At 36.5% G+C, this 23425-nt stretch overlaps 1 protein-coding gene across 3 annotated transcripts in view; it reads left to right on the top strand.

Moving 5' to 3' along the window:
* The window catches only part of LOC110107162 (GBF-interacting protein 1-like), a 47201-nt gene that overhangs the window by 13439 nt on the left and 10337 nt on the right, over nucleotides 1-23425 (top strand). For 2 of the 3 annotated variants that reach the window (XM_020837340.2, XM_020837339.2), the window contains exons 3-6: nucleotides 2333-2432; nucleotides 2932-3085; nucleotides 6843-7411; nucleotides 19191-19557. In XM_020837340.2, the coding sequence (XP_020692999.2) occupies nucleotides 2333-2432; nucleotides 2932-3085; nucleotides 6843-7411; nucleotides 19191-19557 (1190 nt within the window). The remainder of the gene's footprint in view (nucleotides 1-2332; nucleotides 2433-2931; nucleotides 3086-6842; nucleotides 7412-19190; nucleotides 19558-23425) is intronic. The other variant, XM_028698957.1, reaches the window with a different exon arrangement.

Here is a 23425-nt window from a genome sequence, read left to right as displayed (position 1 = left end):
ACGAATCTATTGATCATAGGTAACAACATCCAATGCAACAATAAAATAATGTAAACTGTAGTCTTCTTTGGAAGAAAGAGCATGACTACTTTACTTCTACCACATCCTATGTACAACTTCTCCATGGAAATTATTAGTTGAATCACTTGAATGGATCATTCCAGTTTCACCTGAGGAGGTCCATAGTTGAATTGCTTTTTCTAATTTTATGTTATTTTATTTGCCTTCATCACTATTTTTTAATGAAAAAATTTAATATAAATGTTTGACTTTAAGCTATTTTGCCTTCATTAAGTAATGTTTATATTGGTAGATGCTTATCCTAAACATCTTTCTATCAATTAATTCTTTAGCTTCTATTTCTTTTCATTTTAACTCAGCTCTTCTGTACATTGCCCTGCTATATTCTAGTGAGGCGATCTAAATCTTCATATTATAGCCCAAACATTGGAATATCCTGCTGCATGAGATGGAGCATTTCCCCTTTTTTCCCTGTAACTTCACATTTTCATGTTTTCTGCAATCAGTTTGATTGTGCTTACAATAACTAATTTAGGGTTTGATGAAGTGTTTAATTTAGTTATCTTGCATGGTTGTGAATATATTTAACATTAAATTAAAAATATTACAAAATGAAACAGAGTATATGCTTACGAAATATAGATTGAAATGCTTTTTCTATTTTCTATCGTAAACCTCGTAGAATTTCATATTACAACGAATCTTTTGATTAGCCCATCATCATGCTGCATGAGATTTTGTTCGAAATAGGTTTTGTTCTGTTTTGTGTTTCATACACTAAAATTCCCTTAACTCAGTCACACTATCAGGAGAAATTCATTAGTACGTCCCAGTCAGAACCTGCATTGGATTTAATGTGGGAAGGAGAAGTTTCTTCTGCAAATTTCTCTGCAGAAAAATTCTATTGCTCCAGAAAACTGCAACACAAAGAAATGCAGTCTGAGAAGAAAAAAAATAGAAACTTCACTTTTTTTTAAGCATCAGATAGAATATGGAAAAGGAAAGAGAAGAAAAATGGGGATATTTAGCGAGTGATAAGCTGCACGCAACTCTGCAAACATGAAAGATCCAACCACTCAAAGGAGCATTATTAGAAGAGGAAATCTCACTTAAAATAAAACAGTGAAATATAGGGAAGGAAAATAAAAAAAAAGAGAAATACGTGGAAAGAAAGGAGAGCAATAGATGCAGAACCATCCCTGCCGCACTCCATTGCCATGTGGTGATAACCGGCCCCCCTCATTCGCACATTTTCTAGCACCCCATCTATCTTCATGTAACTTTGTACTATCCTATCACCCCTTAGGTTGGTTGAAGCTTTTTCTTTTGTTCTTTGTGAGCGTCAGCCCACAGGTCTCCAGACTGTGGAGGTCCTGCTTCCTTTGTTCAAATTTCTCTTGTTCAACTGCTGCCCTCTGTTTTTATGTAGGAAAGCAGGACCATCTACACGATATCCTATATATTTTAGGATAATTTGGAACAGAAAGTGCCGTCCCTCCTAGCTTTATCCATACAAGTAGAATCAGCTTCTGGAATGGTTAAACAGATAGTATTTAATTTTGTTTTCATAATTTTCTAAAAGGTTTTACTTATTTATTCTATTCATGGAAGATAATGATTGCATTATTTTATGTTCAACATTGAGAACAATAGTTAATTTGATAGGAAACACTTGTAGATTTCAAGTGAATACTAGCAAGAAAGACAAAAACAGCAAGAAAACTCTTCCAAACTCCAATGAAAACCAGAAAAATAATAATTTTATTGCAAAAATCAAATATATCGGAAGAAAACAACAAGATACATGTGATCATCTATTCGAGAGGAGGATCGATCTCTCCCAATCTCTAGACGAAACTAGAGCCCAAAACCTAAACCTAAGATATCCCAAAATCAGCCAAATTCAAGATGCCCTAACCCTAGGAAAACAAAGTATTTAATGCATACAAATAATATTAAAAAAAGCATACAAATCAAAAGGAAATCCCTAAATAGTCCCTACATTCAAATTTCCCTCTCAAATCCCTCAAAAATCCTTCCTAAAATGCATCATTTGCTTCGGCGGCTCACGCGGCACTTGCAAGAGGCGGAAGTGTTCCGCCTCCGTTTCGTGAGCCGGTCCAGTATGGACCAGTCTAATATTATTCAGTACTTGAATTGTTATTTCTCTTTAAACTATCATTTCTTTGACAAAACGAATTTATAAGCTAAGTTTTATTTGCTACCCTGGTCTAAGTTTAGTTTCTGCCTTGTTTTGGTTGTTGCTTTTCTTAGTGCAGTTCACTGATTCTTGTCATCTATTTATCTACAGAGCAATAGAGAAGCTTCTGATACACGGTGGAGGCCAACATCACAGGGGCGGGGGGGTAGGGCCGGACGGGGCAACTATATTCCTCGTTATGCATCTCATGGTATTTCTTATTTGATGTCGATTGTTGATATCAGTCGATTGTTGATATCAGTAAAGTTGTGGACCTGTGGTTATACACGTCTGTTTTGGACTAGGCATACCGACCTTCATTTTGTTTACTTCAAAAGATATCTGTAATTACTTTTATGTTATCCATTTCATTAATGATCTTAAACAAAGGACTGATGTTTGCTTACTGTTGAATATGTTTTATCTTAGGTCAATATACCTTTCTGCTGTTGGTTATGCTGTTTAATAACAATTTTTGTTCTTGATGTAAACTTACATCAAATTGTTGTTGAATTTTTGTGGGTTGGGAATATAGATTGAGTGGTAAAGGGACATATCTTTACTATTGCACCATGACATTCTAAGTTGGCAAAGAGAATCTTACTAGGTCATTGCTAGATGCTGCTAACTATTTTTTTATGCAAGAGTTTGTTTGTTTTTGTCTTACAATATGAGGTTTCAAGTTCTATGCTCTGGTTCTATCTGGGCAGATTCAGATAGCAGAAGGAACATAGTTATTGCGAAGGAGAATGGAATCAGCGAAGGCGGGGGAAAAGGTTCCACATCTCCTTTGTCTCATATGCCTGTGGCTACAGAAACTAAAGCTACTACTGGAGAAAATAAGTCGACTATCCCTATATTGAGGTATATTTGTCTTCCAATTTGCAGAAAACTCTGATCTATTTGTTTTTTAATTTGTATTGATTATTTTCTGTTCGGTGTCACTTTTGGGTGCTGAGAAGCATGGATTCACTGCACTTGACCAATATTCTAGAAATATGCCATAAAAACTCCTTTTTTTAGATTAGTATACATGCGAGGTATCATAAGTTGAAGTAATATGTTGTTCTTTAACAACGAGCATTAAAAAAATAAAGTCATGATTATTGATTCTTGCCAAACTTTAGAGAATAAATACAAATTCTAAACATTGAACACAAAGCATATTTATAGGAAATGAAAAATAGAAGTATATGAAATTATGAATAAAAATGGTTTTTTGAATGGACTCTATTTAAAGTGGTAAGGTTCTGGGTCTAATTGCTTCTTAAATGTATTTTATGCATGCTGTAGCAGTTTATAACTAAATAGTTAATGTTTAAAAAGAAGCATGAGTGCCTATGCGTCATACATAAAAACTATGGGAGAGAGTGATTGATCATATGTTATGATGTGATAGTAATGTTTCTCAATATCAGTTTGGATTCATGCTGGGTAGGTTTACTATGGAAGTTACACATTTATTGAGAGGTTTGATTGGAGAAGTATAGAGAGAGTAAGGAGGATCTACATTTGATATTTTTTTTATTTTGAGAAAACCTATGATAAGTTCCAAGAGAAGTGCTCTGGAGTTTTTTTTAAAAGAAAGGAGTTAATAATATTTATATTCAAGTCATTAAGTATATGCATGTAGGTGGCTATTATTTGTGTTTAAATGCAAGATGGTTTGACCAAGTATTTTCCTATTTCAGTTGGATTACATCAAGGATCAACTCTAAGCACATATCTTTTTGCTTTAGTCATTGATGTTCTTACTAGACATTTGCAAGAAAGATGTACCATGGTTTATGCTTTTTGCTGAAGATATTCTTCTTATTGATAAGACTATGGAGGGGGTCGAAGGAAAACTTGAACTATGGAGGTCAACCTGAGAATCTAAAAATTTTCATTTAAGTAGATCTAAAACCATGCATGGAGTGTAATTTTAGTAGTAATAGATCTAGTGGGGCATTTTGACTTTGGGCGATTAAGTCATTAAAAAGAGTATACGCTTTAGATACCTCGTGTCTATTGTTCAAAGCAATGGTGAAATATATGGGGATATTATTAGTAGAATTCAAGTTTGATGGCTGAAGTGTATGAATGCTTTGGGCTTGTTGTGTGATAGAAAAATACCCCTCAAACTTAAAGGAAAATTTTATAAGATGGTGGTGACATTTGTAATGATTTATAGTACAGAATATTGGCTATTAAAAGAGAAGCATAAATTTAAGTGAAGTGTTGCAGAGATGAGTATGCTCAGGTGGATAAGTGACATTTATACTTAGAGACATAATGCAAAATGAGTATATAAGTGAAAAGGTTGGAGTAGCTCCAGTGGCAGATAAGATTTGAGAGAGTTGCCTTAGATGGTTCGAGCACATAAAACGGTGGCCTACCAATGACTTAGTTAGGAGAGTAAATGTATTAGATCTAGCTTTTGTTAAGAAAGATAGAGGTAGACTGAAAAAGATTTGTTTAGAAAGTAGTAGAAATGATCTTTTTTTAATTAGATTTAAATGGAAATTTGACTTTTAATTGGACACAATGGAGAAAAATGATTCATGTAGTCGGCCCCACGTAGTGGATAAAAGCTTGATGTTGTTGTTGTTGTTTTTGTAGAGTGCTTATGAAAATTGATGTGCTGTATAGGACAAGTTTGTTTGATGTTATACATTTGGAAAAAAACATACAGCAGTTAATCATGTTTTCTCAAATCTACTTTATCTATAGCTGAAGCTAATTCAATATATTTCTTCAAGAAAATTGTCAAAGTTAGTGCATGACAAAACAGTTTAGGCCAGTCTTTTTGAATTTTCCTCTCTTCTTTAACAGCTATACGAACTAAACTTGAACTGGGTCATGCCATTTCATGTATATGAAATGTAAAATTATATATTGAGTTTTTTATTTTTATTTTAATTAAGTTCTTAAAAAAATACTGATCTCTATTTTGTGCTGGTTTATTTTTTCATCAGCTCTTGTTTAGGCATTCTAAGCTTCCTGCAAAAAATAAACTGCTTTTTCTTCTTTCAAAAGCTTGATAATATATCTTGAGCTTACTTAATTTCCTTTGAGATTATATGAGCATGCGAATATTTTACTTTTGACTTATTTTGTTGATTTATTTATGCTTTAGATTGATTTCCAATCATCATAAGCTACCAGCAGAATGCAACAATATAATTAGCAGCCTGTGAAGTTGATTGTCTAGCTGTTTTAGATTTTACTTAAGGATTTTTTCTATGCTTTGGAAATTTTTATTGTTTAGCGTTCAGTCTTGGTTATAATCTTTTAGTCATTGCCATAGTGATCTGAAATTATCTGGTTTTACTAGCATTTGACGATTTGCAATTTGCTCATTTTTTTAGCTATGCTCCCAAATTACCTTAGGAAGATCTAAAATACAAGTGTCATGAAAATTTTAATGGTTGTGAATCAATAATTCTTCTTTATTATCATATAATTTTGTTGAGTGTGATGTTAAAACTTATTGTTTAAGATTATTAGAAGATAAGGTGATTTTTGGATGTGATGGGTTTGAGTATCATAGATCTATCATATATAAAAAAAGGAGATATTGATGATGAGAGAACTTCTAGTGATATAAAGAAGTGTCTTGCAAGTTTTGTGTTATAAAAGGCTATTATGGAGGCTTAAAGATAAATTTTATAATTTATAGACAACAATTAGGATGGTAATGTTGTATGGATTAAAGTATTGGACTATAAAAAAGTTTTTAATATCTTTTTATTTTTTGCAACATAATTAAAAGATGTGAACATGAAAGTTTATCAAAATTAGGGAGGATATATCAATGAATGTTTATTTTAGAGAAAAGATTGGAGTGACATCTATTGCAAAAAAGGTGACTGAAAATAGATTTAAGTGATTTGGACACGGACAACGAATGGTAGAAAATATGTCCATTAGACCAATTCATAAAATTAGTGTAAGAGGATTAGTAAGGATAAGGAATAAACTTAATTTTACATGAATAGTAAGTGTCAACATGATTTGTAAATAATCGATTTAACACCTCATGCAACACTCATAAAAAAATGAATGGAAAATATGGGTTTGTAATGCCAATCCCAAATAGTTGGTATAATGCTAATGATGATGATAATTAGTTCTCCTTCCACGTGTGAGAACAGAATATTATAGTTCATTTTTTTGCAAGTTTTTGGTTTAAATTCACATTAAAATATCTAGTTATTTTGTAAATTAAATATGGATTTTTTTTTTATAATGCCAAATCATATGATGGCCGGTAACTAAGTTATTGTCTTACATTGTACATGGCTTGCCTAACTGGTCATTGTATTGTGTTTTTCACATGTTGTGACTTGTGAGTCATTTTTGTTTTTTTATATTGTGGTTATATTGAGTTGGTGGTTATGAACAACGTTTGGAATCGTCTCATTGCCCTAGCATAACACTTTTGGAGTCTTCTTGCTACTGGTTGGATGTACAGTTTGAGCTTGTGTTGTGTTGCTTTGTTTGCCATTATATCTTCTATCTTTATACATTCCTTAAATTTTACTTAAAGTAAAACAGAACAAAAGAATTGTTTTAATTTTTTATTTATGTACATCATCACTAGTTTTCTCTGATCCTTTTGCATGATTGGACTCTTCAGTTCCATGTCTAACATGCCCAATGGATCTATCAAAGCTGAGCACCTGCCATCTGACAAGCTTAGTTTCAGTGTTGACTCTTCAATTGAAGGACTTTCAGCTGTGATGGTCAGTAAAGTCGGGTCTTCTTCAACTGATGGAAAGCTTTCCTTATCAAGCAGTGATCAGAGCTCCTTATCCATCTCTGTAGTTTCTGCTTCCGGTGATTATGCCTTGTCATCAGAACCAGCCATATTTCCATCTAGTGATGGACTTTCTCTCAGTGTAGTGGGTGCGATCAAGGGTGAAGTAGGGACTCATCAGTCAATAGTTGATACAACTGCTGACATAAATGTTTCTCATGATAATGGTGGCTCTAAATTGTCATTCTTACAAGAGACAATTGCATCTGAAACGAGCCATGCTTTTGTTAATGGAAAACTTAAAGAGAACTTTCTTGGAATTGAGGGGGCAAAAGTTCTTAACACTTCTCAAGCTGCATCTCCATCTTCTTCTATTACAGGTGCCTCTAGCAGCAGGCCTTCATCTAATTATAGCAATCGGTCACAACACACAGGTGCTCCTATCAAGGGTATATTTCTCATTTGAAACTCATAGATCTATTATTTTTTGTTTCTAATTTTGTTTATCATTATCCATTTTCAATTGGAAGGTAATTCAACTCCTCTCACATGAGATATCACTTATTTTTCAATCTCCAAAACTTCCTCATATGTCACATAATACACTCAAATTGTCAAATCATGCTAAAAGTTAGTAGATTTCAAGTTGGAGGGTTGAAGCGGAGGAATGCATTGGGCTTGTTGTGTTATAGAAAAGTCCCCCTCAAACTTAAGGGAAATTTATATAAGATGGTGGTGAGACCGGCAATGCTTTATAGTGCATAATGTTGGCCATTAAAAGAGAAGCATAATATAAGTTAAATGTTGAAAAGATAGGATGCTTAGGTGGATGAGTGGCTTTATTCTTAAAGACAAGATACGAAATGAGAATATACATGAAAAAGTTGGAGTAGCTCTAGTGGATGATAAGATTAGAAAGAGTCGCCTTAGATAGTTTGGTCACATAAAATGGCAGCCTTCCGATGACCCGGTTAGGAAAGTAGATATATTAGATTTGGCTTATGTTAAGAAAGGTAGAGGTAGACCTAAAAGTATTTGGTTAGAGAATTTTAGAAATGACCATTCTTTACTGGATTTAAATGAGATTTTGACTCTTAACATGACACAATAGAAAAAAAGAATTAATGTAGCCGACCCCATGTAGTGGGATAAAGGCTTGATGTTATTGTTGTATTCATTTTAATTCTTTGAATCTAGGAGGATGTATTTACATACTTAGAAGGTTGCCTACTATTGTACTTGAGTCCTTTGATCTTTATCTTACTGTTGGCGATACAATTCCTTGAAGATTGCTTGCAGAATTCCCTGTTATTGCAGTTCCAATATCTTCTTGTGGCTCTCTACTCCTATGACTCATTGTTCCTACAGGGTTCTCTGTTTAACTTGCACTAATTACTTTATGTAGGCAGGTTTTGCTTACACTTTTTTCTTTTAGGTTGATTTAGGTGAACTTGTATTATTATAAATAGGGTTTGAGCTATGTACACAAATTGAATAAATTTCTTGTTAGATTTGCTTCATTTTCTAAATTTCTTGATCAAGTGAAACAACTGAACAGCATTGAGAAATCCTATTTCCTTTTAGAAGCTAATGAATTGCTTTTTTGGCAAAGACTTTCCCTTTCTACTTTCTTCTTCTATGTTCTGTTATTGGTATGAAAGAGCGATAGATTTTAAATAAGTACATGGACTTCAAAGTTTCATGGCTTTTTTGAACATTGAATTTCTAATCATTACTTGGTAGAAGGCTATTGGTTTTTTCTTATAAATTAATGTCCATTATTCTTTCAGGTTTCATCAAAGGCAACAATGAGAGTTACTGCTACTAAACTTTTTTTTTGTGCTTGATATATGATTTTTTTGCATCTTATGTTTGATTGTATTAGAAACCCTAGATCTTAGGATGTTTACATCACTCAGCTTCTAGATCTCTAATAGCACATTTATAATGTTGAGGCATATCAAGAATTAAAAGAAATCTAGTTTAGGTGGAGAATCAATGATTTAGAAATAAGAAAGGGTAAAGAATTTGGACGAATGAACAAAGCTTCAATAGGAGGAAGATAAGGAGTATAGAGAAAGCAAACAATAGAAACAAACCATTAGGTAAGGGGGGATCTTTGAAAGGGAGGCTACAAAAAATTGAATTTTTTTATTTATTATATTATAATACCATAACGCAAGAGTAACAATCATTTCAAAGATTTCAGACTCAATTGCTTGCTTAAAACATTTTATGATGTGAAAGGTAGGAAATACTACATTTTTTGTTCCATATATAAAATATTTTTAAACTGCATCTAAAACTAAATATATATTTATCAAATAGCATGCTCCATGCATTGATTCCTTTGGGCTACAATGAACTATACCGAAGAGTTGAAATGTTATTGAAAGGATAAATCGTGATCTTTAATTGTACCACAGAGCTGCCAAAATTTTTTTAAGAAACACATGATACATCTATCCGGAGGAAGAACATACAAAGGGGATAAACAACATCAACAAACAGTCACTTAACCCATTCGCATGAACATGATCAGCTGTGGAAAGACATCTTTGAAAACTTGAAGGCCTTCTTGCACTCAAATAAATTGACTTAATTGTTGGCATTACTATATTTTTAATTTTTTTATTTGGGTTCATGGATGGATATTGATCAATTGTGTTAGGGTAAAACCTAATTGAGCTGATTCAAATTTGGCAAATTGGATAAAGCTTGCGAGAATTGCATGGGATATGTGTAAGCACTCTTTTGAGCAGGTGGATGTGTGGAGCGGTGGTGCAAGTGAGGGAGTTGTAGGCCATAAATGTGAAACTAGCGAACAATGTTGCTGGTGCAATAGAGCTAAAGAAAGGTGCACATTATGCATGATTAGTATGAGAGAGTAATTGTGAATAGACAATAGGTAGACAATGATCGATTTAGGACCACAATAAGTGGGTGAGTGCATGCAATGCAACAAATTCAATAAACTAAGATGGAATTGCAAGGGGAGCATATACATGTGGGAACGTCGATTGCTTGAGGGTTGTATGAGTTTGGTGCAAGTTGTGATCATGACGATGAAGGTTGAGCAAGAAAGCCTCAAAGCATGGACTATTGATGGAATGATGGATGTGAGTGGAGACATGTTGGTAATTGCTAGGTTAGATGAACGGCAAAGATACAAGCTAAATTAAAGGGAGAACATGCGTGTACACATTAAGCAAGATGTAATGTGGAATTGCAAGCGATTGTGTAATTATGATGGCTACAAAGTGGACTTGGTCGGGGAGGATGAAGATGTGGTGAATGAATTTATTTTGGGCTTTAATTACCAAATTGAGAACTATTGAACGAAAGTTTGAAGATTTTAATATAGCAAAATAAGAGAGTCTAAGAGATAAATAGATATTGAAGAATAGATGAAAGTAATGGCTTAATAGGGAGGGAGATAAGAGGAAGAGATGAAGATACAAGCCTCAAATCTAGAGGAGGAGAATCCTAAGTGATCGGCGGCGATCCTCCACTCGACGATCTCCAATTGTTCCTCGATGGCTTCCACCAAAGTATCCAAGATCCGCTCGTTATAATCTTCCATTGTGTGGTCGACCCTTGGGTTGACGTCGAAGAAGGTTGAACGTCAGATGCATACAAACCTGTGCTCGTCGTAGGAGAGTCCGTATTCTGTCTCTGGGTCAGCCATCCCTGGAGGACTTTGCTGTTTTGAGTTGGGGAAGCACTAAACACCAAGGGAAGTCTTCTCCGACGAGGGGAAGGCGGTTCGGGCTGAGGGAAAAATAGTGGACAGCAGTTTCGCTTTCCAAAGCAGTAGTTCTAGAGCCTCCAAGTGTTGAGATGCAAGGCCAATGGCTGAGATTTCAGCTGCAGTCATAGGGAGTAGGAAAATCCATGCTTTGTGGAGTTTTGGAGAGGTTTAGTGTAGGAAATCCAGCGGGAAAGCCTAGGAGAAATTCGTCCAGCAGGGGAAGAGGGGAAAGGATTTAATTCCCAAAATAGAATACTGAATTTTAGTCGATGAATAAAATAGCAAGATACAATTGATCCTCAATTCGAGAGGAGGATCGATCTCTCCCAAATCTCTAGACGCCGCTAGAGCCCAAAGAAACCTAAATCTAAGAGATCTCAAATTTCAGCCAAATTCAAGATGCCCCAAACCCTAGGAAAAACATCTATTTAATGCCTACCAATCAAAATGAATTCCCTAAACAGTCCCTACATTCAAATTTCTCTCTGAAACCCCCCAAAAATCCTTCCTAAAACGCTCTATATGAGCGGTCGGGCCGCTCGTTCTGGCGAAATCTCCGCCTGTTTTGCGATTTCGCCCGTGAACCGGTCCCGCCTGGACCGGTCTAACAGAAAAGGATAAAGATAAAGAAGAAAATCACTAATCCGACCGTCTCCAAGGTTGATGGGTGATCCGATCTCCCTCTCCTAGGGATTTCTCTCAAATCAAACTCTCAAGCTCTCACAAGAACTCATGCAAGGAAAAAATTTTAATCAATCATTCATTACCCTCAAACAACAAAACAAGGGGCTATAAATAACCTAGTACATGAGACTCAAGAAATAGAAAGACGAAAATGCCCTCGGGGATTACATACGACATCAATTTACTGGAAGGGTAAAACGAGAAATAAAATAACAGAAAATAAACAAAATACAACGACACATAATTAAAACAATACATGACATAAATCAAAAGTACAATGACTCGATCGTAGTCATAGATCGGCGGCCACGCCTCTGATAAACCTTCCAAAATCTGATGTCCCCATCACTAAGAGGAGAGACCACAAGAAATTTCAACTCACAAGATATTTTGCTAAATTTTTTAATGAAGAATGTGAAAATACGATTGACTTTAGTGACCTTAGTACCCTAAATGAAAATAAAGATTTATATTTTTATTGACGTATTAGTAAAACTGAAGTCAGAGAGACTTTAAAGGTAATGAAGTGTGGAAAAGTTGTTGGATGTGATTATATTCCAATAGAGGTGGAAATGCTTAGGAGATGAAGGAATTTCTTGGCTTACTAAACTTTTTAATACTGTTTTGAAAACTAAAAAGATGTCAGATGAGTAGAACGAGAGTGTTTATTCTTATTTTTAAGAATAAAGGTGATGCACAAAATTATGCGAATTATAGAGGAATTAAGTTAATCTATCATACTTTAAAATTATGGGAGCGAGTTATGGAGCGTAGGTTGCGGTGTGATACTAATTTTTCTCAAAATCAATTTGGATTTATGCTGGCTGGGTAGGTTTACTATGGAAGCCATACATTTATTGAGAGGTTTGATGGAGAAATATAGAGAGAATAAGGAGGATCTAAATATGATATTTATTGATTTAGAGAAAGCATTGATAAAGTTCCAAGAGAAGTGTTATTGAGAGTTCTTGAAAAAAAAAGTATTAATAACACTTATACTCAAATCATTAAAGATATCTATGCATGAGCTTTTACTTGTGTTCAAACACATGGTGGTTTGACCAAGTATTTTCCTATTTCGGTTAGATTACATCAAGGATCAGCCTTAAGCCAATATCTTTTTGCTTTAGTCATGGATGTTCTCACTTAGACATTTACAAGATGTACCTTGGTGTATGCTTTTTATTGATGATATTTTTCTTGTTGATAAGGCTAGAACTGAATATATGGAGTGTAATTTTAGTAGTAATAGACCTAGTGAGGGGATTGCGACTTTGGGAGATCAAGTCATTAATAAGAGTACACGATTTAGATATCTTGGATCTATTGTTCAGAGTGATGGTGAAATAGATGGGGATATTATTAGCAGAATTCAAGTTGGATGGTTGAAGTGGAGGAATGCAATGAGCTTGTTGTGTGATAGAGAAGTCCCCCTCAAGTTTAAGGGAAAATTCTATAAGATTGTGGTGAGACCTGCAATACTTTATGGTGTCAAATGTTGGCCATTAAAAGAGAAGTATAATATGAAGTTAAGTGTTGCAGAGATAAGGATGCTCAGGTGGATGAGTGGCTTTACCCTTAGAGAGGATACGAAATCAGCATATACGTGAAAAGGTTGGAGTAGCTCTAGCCTCCAATGGAACATAAGATTATGGAGAGTCGCCTTAGATGGTTTGGTCACATAAAATGACAGCCTTCCGATGACCCAGTTAGGAAAGTAGAGGTATTTGATTTTACTTATGTTAAGAAAGTAGAGGTAGACCTAAAAAGACTTGGTTAGAAAATATTAGAAATGATATTTATTTATTAGATTTAAACGAGAATTTGACTTTTAACATGATACAATGAAAAAAAAGGATTCATGTAGCCGACCCCACGTAGTGGGACAAAGAGTTGATGTTGTTGTTATTCTTGTAATTCTTCATTTGTCAACTCCATAATAAGACTCAAATACTTTCCTAAATCATGTTATGATAAGATAGGAAAGAAATAATACATTCGTTATTGCATCTATAAAACATGTATAAAACTAATAGAACATTTTAAATGACATGTGCATCCCGTTAACAAAGATGCTTTAGGTGCTTGCTTAGCCGTCTAGGTGTGGTGAGGCTCTAGTGCCTCACACCCTTCCTAGGCTAGAGCAATTGCTAAGGTGTCAGCCAAGTGAGCGTTTTGTTGTATGATGCTATGTAATGAGGAATTTCTTTATTAATTTTTTTAATTTATTACGATTTAAAAGTATGCATAGCTATAATATATGAATGGGAACCTATATTAGACTTAACATCTATGATAAATCTTTTGAGAACACTTAATGCCTTTTCTATAACTTGATTGGATCATAAAAAATTGTGTGATCTTATTTATGTAAAGTATAATCATGCTCTTAAGGCTCGTCATGAGATTCTCATCAATCCAACCTCTCTCAATGATATTGATGATAGTAATGAGTGGTTTATTGATAGATGAGTGTTAATGTATCAAATTGTTGAAGATGAATTGTTGTTTGATGATGAAGATTTATCATGGGATAATGTAAAAAGAGCAGCAAGAGTTAGATAAAGATGCTTACTAGGAAGCTAATAAGATCAATTACAGGTACAATAGCTTCCCTTTCTACTATACTATAAAATATTTTGATGATGAATCGGATGAGCCGGTGGAGAAAAAAAGATGAGTTGGAGGGCTACAAATATAGTGATGTGGAAGCTTAGGCTATGGAAGCTACATACTTAATTTATTTGACTCTTTAAACTTTAAACATAGCTAGTAGCCTTATTGGCATTTTATTTTAGACAATCTATTCTACAAGATTTTGTCATTTGGCATTTGAAATGAATGTCATTTGAAAATGTATTTTTTTTCTTACTCTAATGTAATATTTTAACCTGATGATTATCATATTATACTCTCAAAAAATATTATTCATGATAAAATAGGTGAAAATTGTCAGCGCCTTTGCTTAGGTGAGCACCTAAGGACTTAGGTGTTAGGCACTTGTATCATCTTGGAGGAACTTAGTGGCTTTTATAACACTTAAATGCATAACATCTACCCTATCTCACATGCATAAATTTATTTTTCACCCTTTGATCTTTATATTTTACACTGCAATAATTAACTTTTTAGAGATTTTTGTTTTATGTAGTCTCCCCTTCCTTGCTTTCTACTTTTTAGCATAGAAATATGCCTAAAGTGATGGATCTAGATGGGTTAAGCATTACGAGCTAACCCTGGAAGTGGGAGGAAGCCCTAACGATATAGGATAAAAAGGGAAGATTTAGTTAAATATTGGGCAGCACATTAAGTATGATGGTTAGTGGGCATTAAAAAATGCTCTTGATGAATCTCGTGTTATTGTTGCTGGAGAATGGAGTTGTTGGGAGGTGTACCTGATAGACCTACCAAATTTGATTGGGAGGGAATTAGAAAATTTCCTAATCAAGAGGGATTTGTTTAGAAAGGTTCTTAATCAAAAGGAATTAATTAGGAGATGTTTCTTAATTGAAGTGAGCATATATGGGGGTTGATTTAGAGGTGATTAATTAGGAAATGTTTCATAAGTGAAGAAAATATATTTAGGGGCTGATTTGATGGGGATTAATTATGAAATATTTCCTAATTGAAAACGACAGATTTATGGGATGATTTGAGGGCTGATTTGGGAGGGAAATAATTAAGGAATAGGAGGGAATTAAGGGTGGGCTGTTTTGGTATTTATTATTTACTTGTTTGCTTTAAATATGAAGAGATGATTATGATTAGGGTTATGCAAATTAATCAAGTTGTTTTGGTTCTTGGAGTTTGGTGTCTTGGGCTTTAGCGACGTCTAGGGATTGGGAGAGATAGATACTCTTCTCGAATTGAGGATCAATTGTATTTTGCTATTTTTTTTTCCATTAGTTTGATTATTGCAATAAAATTACTGTTTTTCTTTGGTTTTCAATTGAAATTGTGGAGTTTTCTCGCCATTTTTTGCTTCCCCTATTAGGGTTACTTGAGATCTTCAAGTATTTCCTAACAAATTAGTATCAGAGCATAATTTGGGACCGTTTGTGGGCTATTTTCTTGAAAATCAACGGTTGTTTTCAGCCGAAGGAAGGAAAGTTTTGTTGTTTTTTGGTCTAGTTTTTTGAACCTAGAAAAATATGTGTATTGATGGCGGTCAAGAAAATGGATGCGTTGAAAGAACGCCTCGAAGGGGGGATGAGCCAAATGAAAGCGACAGTGAAAGATATAGAATTTCATCCGTGGAAGACAATTTTTTATCTCCATGAGATGGTGAAGAAGATATTAGAAAACCAAATTCAAACGGCGGTTTTAGAGACAAAGGGACTTGTAGGGAGAACTACGAATTTTAAATTTCGTAGGAGGAAAAATGATGTGGAGATCATGGAAAAAAAAGATGGAAAGTATGGAGAGAGGCGTGGTAATGGGTTGCATGAACCAAGGGGTGCTGGTTAGGAGAGAAAAAAGGGTATTATGGTAGAAAGGTGCTGATTTTGAAGAAAGGAGGGGAGAAAGCGAAGAGGGGTTTGGGTATGAGCATGGAAGGGAAGATTGGGAGACGTGGAGAGAGCCAAACACTTGGCAAAGGGGAAATTATGGAGGAATACGGGGAAACGGGGGAGAACCGAAGGTGCGGAAGCTGAAGATGCCCATTTTTGAAGGGAATGACACATATGGGTGGATTTACAAGGTGTAGAGTTATTTCACCGTCAATGGGTTGACGGAGGAAGAAAAATTGACGGCAACGGGTTTATGTTTAGAGAAGAAGGCGTTATCTTGGTTCCAATGGAGAGACATGAGGAGACCAATACGGAGTTGGAGGGCATTCAAGTAATGCTTATTGGAATGTTTTCGAACTGGCAGGGGAGGAGATTTCTATGAGCAGTTATTTGCACTAGTGCAGGACAGATCAGTGATAGATTACCGTGAGAGATTTGAGCTCTTGGCCAGTCGAGTGGAGCGACTATTGGAGACTGCTTTGGAGGGTATTTTCATGAAGGGACTCAAATCAGAGATCAAAGCCGCAGTAAGGGTCATGAGGCCTCATGACTTGGGCGAGGCATTGAAGCTGGCACAACTAGTAGAGGATCAGAAGTACCGAGAGAGGGGAGCCAGGGACAGTAGTTTAGGTGGATCTTACAAGATGACTACCACTCCTTTAGCACCCAAGGGACCTGCAACGGGCAACATTCATGAGACTCCTAGGGAGAAGTTAGTAGGAGGAAGTGGGGGAAACTTCAAAAGAATGATGGGGAGGGAGTTGCATGAGAAGAGGGCGAAGGGTCTATGCTTCAGATGTGATGAGAAGTTTACTCCATGGCACAGGTGTAGGGATCAAATTCTTCAGGTTTTCACCGTTTATGATGACGAGGAAGCAGAGGAGGGAGGTAAGAGTGAGGTAGAGGGAGAGATAGAGGACAAGCTGCAATTGGATGTGGCTGAGGTATCCTTGAATTCAATGGTAGGATTCACTCCTAATCATACCATGAAAGTGAAAGGGAAAACAATAGACACGGAGGTGGTGGTGTTGTTTGACAGTAGGGCTACCCACAATTTCATTTCCAACCAGGTTGTGAACCAATTCGGGGTGAAATTGACAGATACAAGATGTTATGGAGTGATGATGGGTACATGGAAGGTGGAGACCATACAGAGGGTTTAGGTGAGGGAGGAATTTCTCCCATTGGAGTTAGGGAGCACTGATGTCATCTTGGGTATGAAGTGGTTGCAGACCTTGGGAGACACCAAGGTCAACTAGGGGGCATTAACGATGGAGCTGGTTGTGGAAGGGAGAAGAGTAGTGATAAGGGGAGATGTAAGGCTCTCCAAAGCCATGATATCACTTAAAACCATGGTGAGGAGCATACAGGAGGTGAGGGGAGGTTATCTGGTGGAACTACACATGCTGGAGCCTAGAGGGGATCCAATTGGAGGAGGGAGGGGACGTTCCTCTTTCAGTGCAACCCTTGATTCAGCAATTCAATGAAACTTTTCAGCCACCTTAAGGATTGCCACCTTCGCGAGAACACGAGCATTCTATCATATTGAAGGAAATAGTCTAACCTATCAGTGTTCATCCGTATCATTATCCTCAAATCTAGAAGGATGCGATCGAGAGATTGGTCAGGGAGATGCTGGAGGCAGGGATCATTCGACCTAGTGTCAGTTCATTTTTTAGTCCAGTGTTACTATTCAAGTGCTTCAACAATAGTTTTCTTTATTTCACCTTGAGGACAATGTGACACTTTGGGAGGGAAGTATTGATATACCGGTCAAATTTGATTGGGAGGGAATTAGAAAATTTCCTAATCAAGAGGGAGTTGTTTAGGAAAGTTTTTAATCAAAATGAATTAATTAGGAGATGTTTCCTAATTGAAGAGAGCATATATGAGGGCTGATTTAGTGGGGATTAATAAGGAAATATTTCCTAATTGAATAGGACATATTTAGGGGCTGATTATGGGGCTGATTTGGGGGTGATTAATTAGGAAATATTTCCTAATTGAATAGGGCAGTTTTATGGGATGATTTGAGGGTTGATTTATGAGGGAAATAATTAAGGGAATAGGAGAGAATTAGGGGAGAGGTTTTTGGGTATTTGCTATTTAATTGTTTTCTTTAAATAGGAAGAGAGGATTAGGGTTAGAGTTATGCAAATTATTTGTGTTGTTCTTGTTTTTGGAGTTTGGTGTCTTGGGCTCTAGCGGCGTCTAGGGATTGGGAGAGGCAGATCCTCCTCTCGAATTGAGGATCAATTGTATCTTGCTATTTTTCTTCCGTTAGTTTGATTCTTGCAATAAAACTACTGTTTTTCTTTGATTTTCAATTGAATTTGTGGAGTTTTCTCACTGTTTTTGTTTCTTCTGTTAGGGTTTATTCGAGATCTTCAAATATTTTCTAACAGTACCCAATCATGAATATAAGTTGCTGCCTGTGTAGTAACCACAATAATTGAACTTATCATTATTGTAGATGTGTAGCACTGCATAATTACATACTATGGATTTTGTTAAGGAATAAATATTCAATAAAGTGTTGTATCCAATAATAAATATTATTATTTTAGTTATCATGAAAATTTTAGTACTACAAAGCTAATCCCTAATTGAGTAACGCTTTTCTCCCTAAATAAGTTCACATATAAATCATTCCGGTGCATCCATCAGCATGCATGAAATACTTTCACATTATATATGAGACATATAAGCATCCGCATCATTTCCGTATAACAAATCAATAAGACCCTATAACTTTTGGGATTTTATTTTGGCAGTGTAGCATTATTACTTTATCTAATACTTTCCTTTTTCCATACTGTAAACAGATTATTTTTTGACAGATTAATTGAGATTCGATCTTTGGTTTGTAGGTAGATTATTTTTTCATATCTGCTTAAAAATGCTTGCACCTTTTTTATAAACTCATCCCAAACCTGAATGGATAATCGCGAACATTTCATATTGTAAATCAAAAGCTTTCTTGTTAGCCAAAACTTTAAGGTTATATTCCCAAGCCATTTTTGGGAAATTTATGCTCTTTGCATTGTGTGATACTTCTATCCTGATTCAGGGTGGTAGATTATTACTCCATGGTGTTATTTGGAGTCTAACAGGTTTCTCTTGAAACTAGATATAATGTTTTATTGGAAAGAAATGTGGTTTTCAGAAATTCCATTCATTTTTCAAAATAGCTTGTCTTTTCATGTGGTCGTATTTTTTGTTTTCTTGTCTTCTTGGGTAGCTTTAGTGACTTTTTAATTGGGATTATGTATCTTTCAACAGCTGGTCCTGCCAAGGAGTGGAAACCTAAGTCAACTATTGTGAACACTTCTACAGTTCCTGGAGTTTTCACGACCTCTGCTGTTGACTTTCGCATAGGGGAAGCCGTTAACCCCATGGTTATAGACAATGCTACAAAAATACAAAAGAAGTTAGAGGACCTGCTCGTTTCAGACACTATACATGTCATTATTCCAGATCATTTACAGGTTTCTGAGTCTGAAAGAAGTGGCTTGAGTTTTGGAAGTTTTGATTCCAACTTTAGTTTGTCTATGAGGTTTAAAAATGAACCTGATCGGGAAGAAATATCAAGAGAATCATCAGAGTCATCAGGAGAGATTGAGGAGAATACTGAGGCACTTCCATCAAGGTAAGATGCATTGATTTCTTTTGCTTCAAATAAAATTTTTAATAAAATTTTCCATGGTTATTGATTGAATGCTTTTTTATTTGGAGTCTTTTATTATGTGACAATATGCTGCTTGATATGCGCTTTGCCTTTGGTGTCCAGGATACAAACGCATAGTCATGACCCTTATGTTTTTGTGCTAGTAAAACCTTATCTTTCTTGGAAGCTCAAAGTCATGTATATATATATATATATATATTATTGGCCAAATTTAAAAAGAATGTTGCATAGATGATATCACAATACAAAACTTATCAAATGAAAAAAGAAAATAAATAATACTAGGTTATAAACACCTTTACCTATTCCTTGTAAATCTTATGAATATGTTAGTATTGTTTTTGCGTTAGGACTACCACAAAAACATAGGAAATATGATTTTTTCTTTTCATGATAAATCTTATCTCACTTTATTCTATGTAATAGAAGTGTTGATGGACATACAGACAAATTGTATCTCAAATAGGTTGTCATTGCGTGGTTTGTAAGAGCAAAGGAATTAATGAGTAATTTTTGAAGAACAATAAGGATATGACAAGTCAATTAATATTTTTAATTGCTCATCACTCACAAACTAATATATTAGCATGCGTCTTGCTAGGATATGATATTATATATGGTTAAATTTAGGTACAATTCATTCGTTAATTGATTACAGTCATGGCTTCATTTGAAAAAGTCATAGGATTTTGTTAGACCGGTCCAGTCGGTCCACGCTGGACCGGCCCAAACGCGAAATCGAAGTTCCGCCTCTGCCTCTGTCCGTGGCCGACCACACCTCAAGCCTTGGGGAGGCTGTTTTGGAAGAATTTTTGAGGGGTTTGAGAGGGAAGTTTGAATATAGGGACTGTTTAGAGATTTCCTTTTGAATTATATGCATTAAATAGTTTGTTTTTCTAGGGTTAGGGCATCTTGAATTTGGCTGAAATTTGAGATCTCTTAGATTTTAGATTTTCTTTGGGCTTTAGCGGCGTCTAGAGATCTGGGAGAGATCGATCCTCCTCTCGAATAGCGGATCAATTGTATCTTGCTATTTTTCGTTTTCCTTTCATCAAATATTTCAAATTATCTATTGTTTTCCTTTTTTTGTTTGTGGACTTTTGTGGAGAATTCTTGTTGTTTTTTAAGATTGCTAGGAAATACTTGAGATCTTTAAGTGTTTCCTATCAAATTGGTATCAGAATACGTCGATAGAAGGGGAACTAATGGCCGGAATGAAAGTGAAAATTTTGGAGGGAGAACTTGGGCAACTTTGATGAAAAGATGACTTATTTTCAAAGTTAGATTGCATCAGTCAATGAAAAGATGGAGGAAAAGTTCGCCGTGGTGGAAGACTTGTTGAAGAAATTGCTTGAAGCTAAAACCAAACCGGTGACATCAGAAGCAAAGGAAACTACCGGCGGCCATGGAAGAGATGGGAACCCTAACATGTCTAGGGGAAGAGAAAAGCCAGAAGTGGAGATCCTGGAAGGAGAAGATGGAATGCATCCTCTAGAACCACTTTCTAGGGAGGAGATGAGCATTGGCTACGCAACAAGGGGTGCTGAATTTGTAAGGCGAGGGGATGATTTCGATTGTCGGGGTGCTGATTTTGAAAGAAGAAGAGGGGATTTTGATGAATTGTTTGGGTATGGTCGCCAGAGGGAAGATCGAGACAATTGGGGAGCACCTCCATTTCGAGGAATGAAAGGTTATGGAGGATTTAGGAGAAACAGGTGTGATCCGAGGGCGAGGAAACTGAAGATGCAAATCTTTGAGGGGGGGGGGATGCACACGGGTGGATCTACAAGGTAGAAAGATATTTCGTCGTCAATGGGCTAACTGAGGAGGAGAGATTGACGGCGGCAAACCTATGTTTAGAAGGGAATGTTTTGTCTTGGTATCAGTGGAGGGACATGCGACGACGCATACGGAGTTGGAGAGAGTTCATGAATTGTTTAGTAGAACGTTTCCGAACGGGCAGGGGAGGAGACTTCTACGAGCAGTTCTTCTCCTTGACACAGAAGTGTCCAGTGACGGAGTACTGGGAGAGATTTGAGTATCTTGCTAGCCGATTGGACTGCCTTTCTGAGACTGTGCTCGAGGGAAACTTCAGAAGGGATTGACACCAGAGATCTGAGTAGCGGTTAGAGTAATGAGGCATCGTGACCTGGGAGAGGCTATGGAGCTAGCTCAATTGGTAGAAGATCAGAGGCACTTGGAGGGAGAGACGGGAGGCGACAGCTCAGGAGGCTCGTATGGGATGACCACCACTTTATTGAAATCCAAGGAGCCAACATCGGATACTCTTCTGGAGACTTCGAAGGAAAAGATTGCAGGAGCAAGACCTTGGGACAACTTCAAGAAGCTCACAGAGACAGAATTACATGAAAAGAGGGCGAAGGGGCTCTGTTTCAGATGTGACGAGAGGTATACGCCGGGGCACAGGTGTAAGGACCAAACTCTTCAGGTTCTTACCGTTTGTGATGAAGAAGGAATGGAGGGTGTTGTCTTTCCACCTTGCGGATAAGGTGGATCTTTGGGAGGGGAGTATTAGTAGACCGGTTAAGCCGGTCCACTCGGGTCCGACCTAGACACGAAGCCGAAGTTCCGCCTCTACCTCTGTCCGTGGCCGACCACACCGCAAGCCTTGGGGACTATTTTGGAAGAATTTTTGAGGGGTTTGAGAGGGAAGTTTGAATGTAGGGATTGTTTAGGGATTTCCTTTTGAATTGTATGCATTAAATTGTTTGTTTTTCTAGGGTTAGGGCACCTTGAATTTGGCTGAAATATTAGATCTCTTAGATTTTAGGTTTTCTTTGGGCTCTAGGGTCATCTCAAGATTTGAGAGAGAGAGATCCTCCTTAGAGGATCAATTGTATCTTGTTATTTTCCATTTTTCTTATCTACTGTTTTCCTATTTTGTGTGGACTTTTGTGGAGAATACTCGCTGTTTTTGAAGATTGCTAGGAAATACTTGAGATCTTCAAGTGTTTCCTATCAAATTGGTATCAGAGCACGTCGATCAAAGGGGAACCAATGGCCAGAATGAAAGTGGAAATTTTGGAGGGAGAACTTGGGTAACTCAAAGCAGATTTTGAGGAAAGATGACTTATTTTCAAAGTTAGATTGCATCCGTCAATGAAAAGATGGAGGAAAAGTTCGCCATGGTGGAATACTTGAAGCCAAAACCAAACCGGTGACATCAGAAACAAAGGAAACTACCGGCGGCCATGGAAGAGATGGGAACCCTAATACGTCTAGGGGAAGGGAAAAACCAGTAGTGGAGATCCTGGAGGGAGAAGATGGAATGACTCATTTAGAACCATTTTCTAGGAAGGAGATGAGCATTGGCTATGCAAGAAGGGGTGCTGAATTTGTAAGGTGAGGGGATGATTTCGATCGCCGGGGTGCTGATTTTGAAAGAAGAAGAGGGGATTTTGATGAATGGTTTGGATATGATCACTGGAGGGAAGATCGTGACAATTGGGGAGCACCTCCGCTTCAAGGAATGGAAGGTTATGGAGGATTTAGGGGAAATGGGTGTGACCCGATGGTGAGGAAGCTGAAGATGCCAATCTTTGAGGGGGAGGAAGCACACGGGTGGATCTACAAGGTAGAAAGATATTTCATTGTCAATGGGCTGACAAAGGAGGAGAGATTGACGGCGGCATGCCTATATTTAGAAGGGAAAGTTGTCTTGGTATCAGTGGAGGGACTTGCGACGACCCATACGGAGTTGGAGAGAGTTCAAGGATTGTTTGGTAGAACATTTTCGAACGGGCGGGGGAGGAGACTTATACGAGCAGTTCTTCGCCTTGACATATGAATGTTCAGTTGCGAAGTACCG

This window comes from Dendrobium catenatum, unplaced genomic scaffold, assembly GCF_001605985.2.
Source record: "Dendrobium catenatum unplaced genomic scaffold, ASM160598v2 fragScaff_scaffold_1189, whole genome shotgun sequence".
Classification (NCBI taxonomy): domain Eukaryota; kingdom Viridiplantae; phylum Streptophyta; class Magnoliopsida; order Asparagales; family Orchidaceae; genus Dendrobium; species Dendrobium catenatum.
This window is presented reverse-complemented; position numbering and strand designations above follow the sequence as displayed.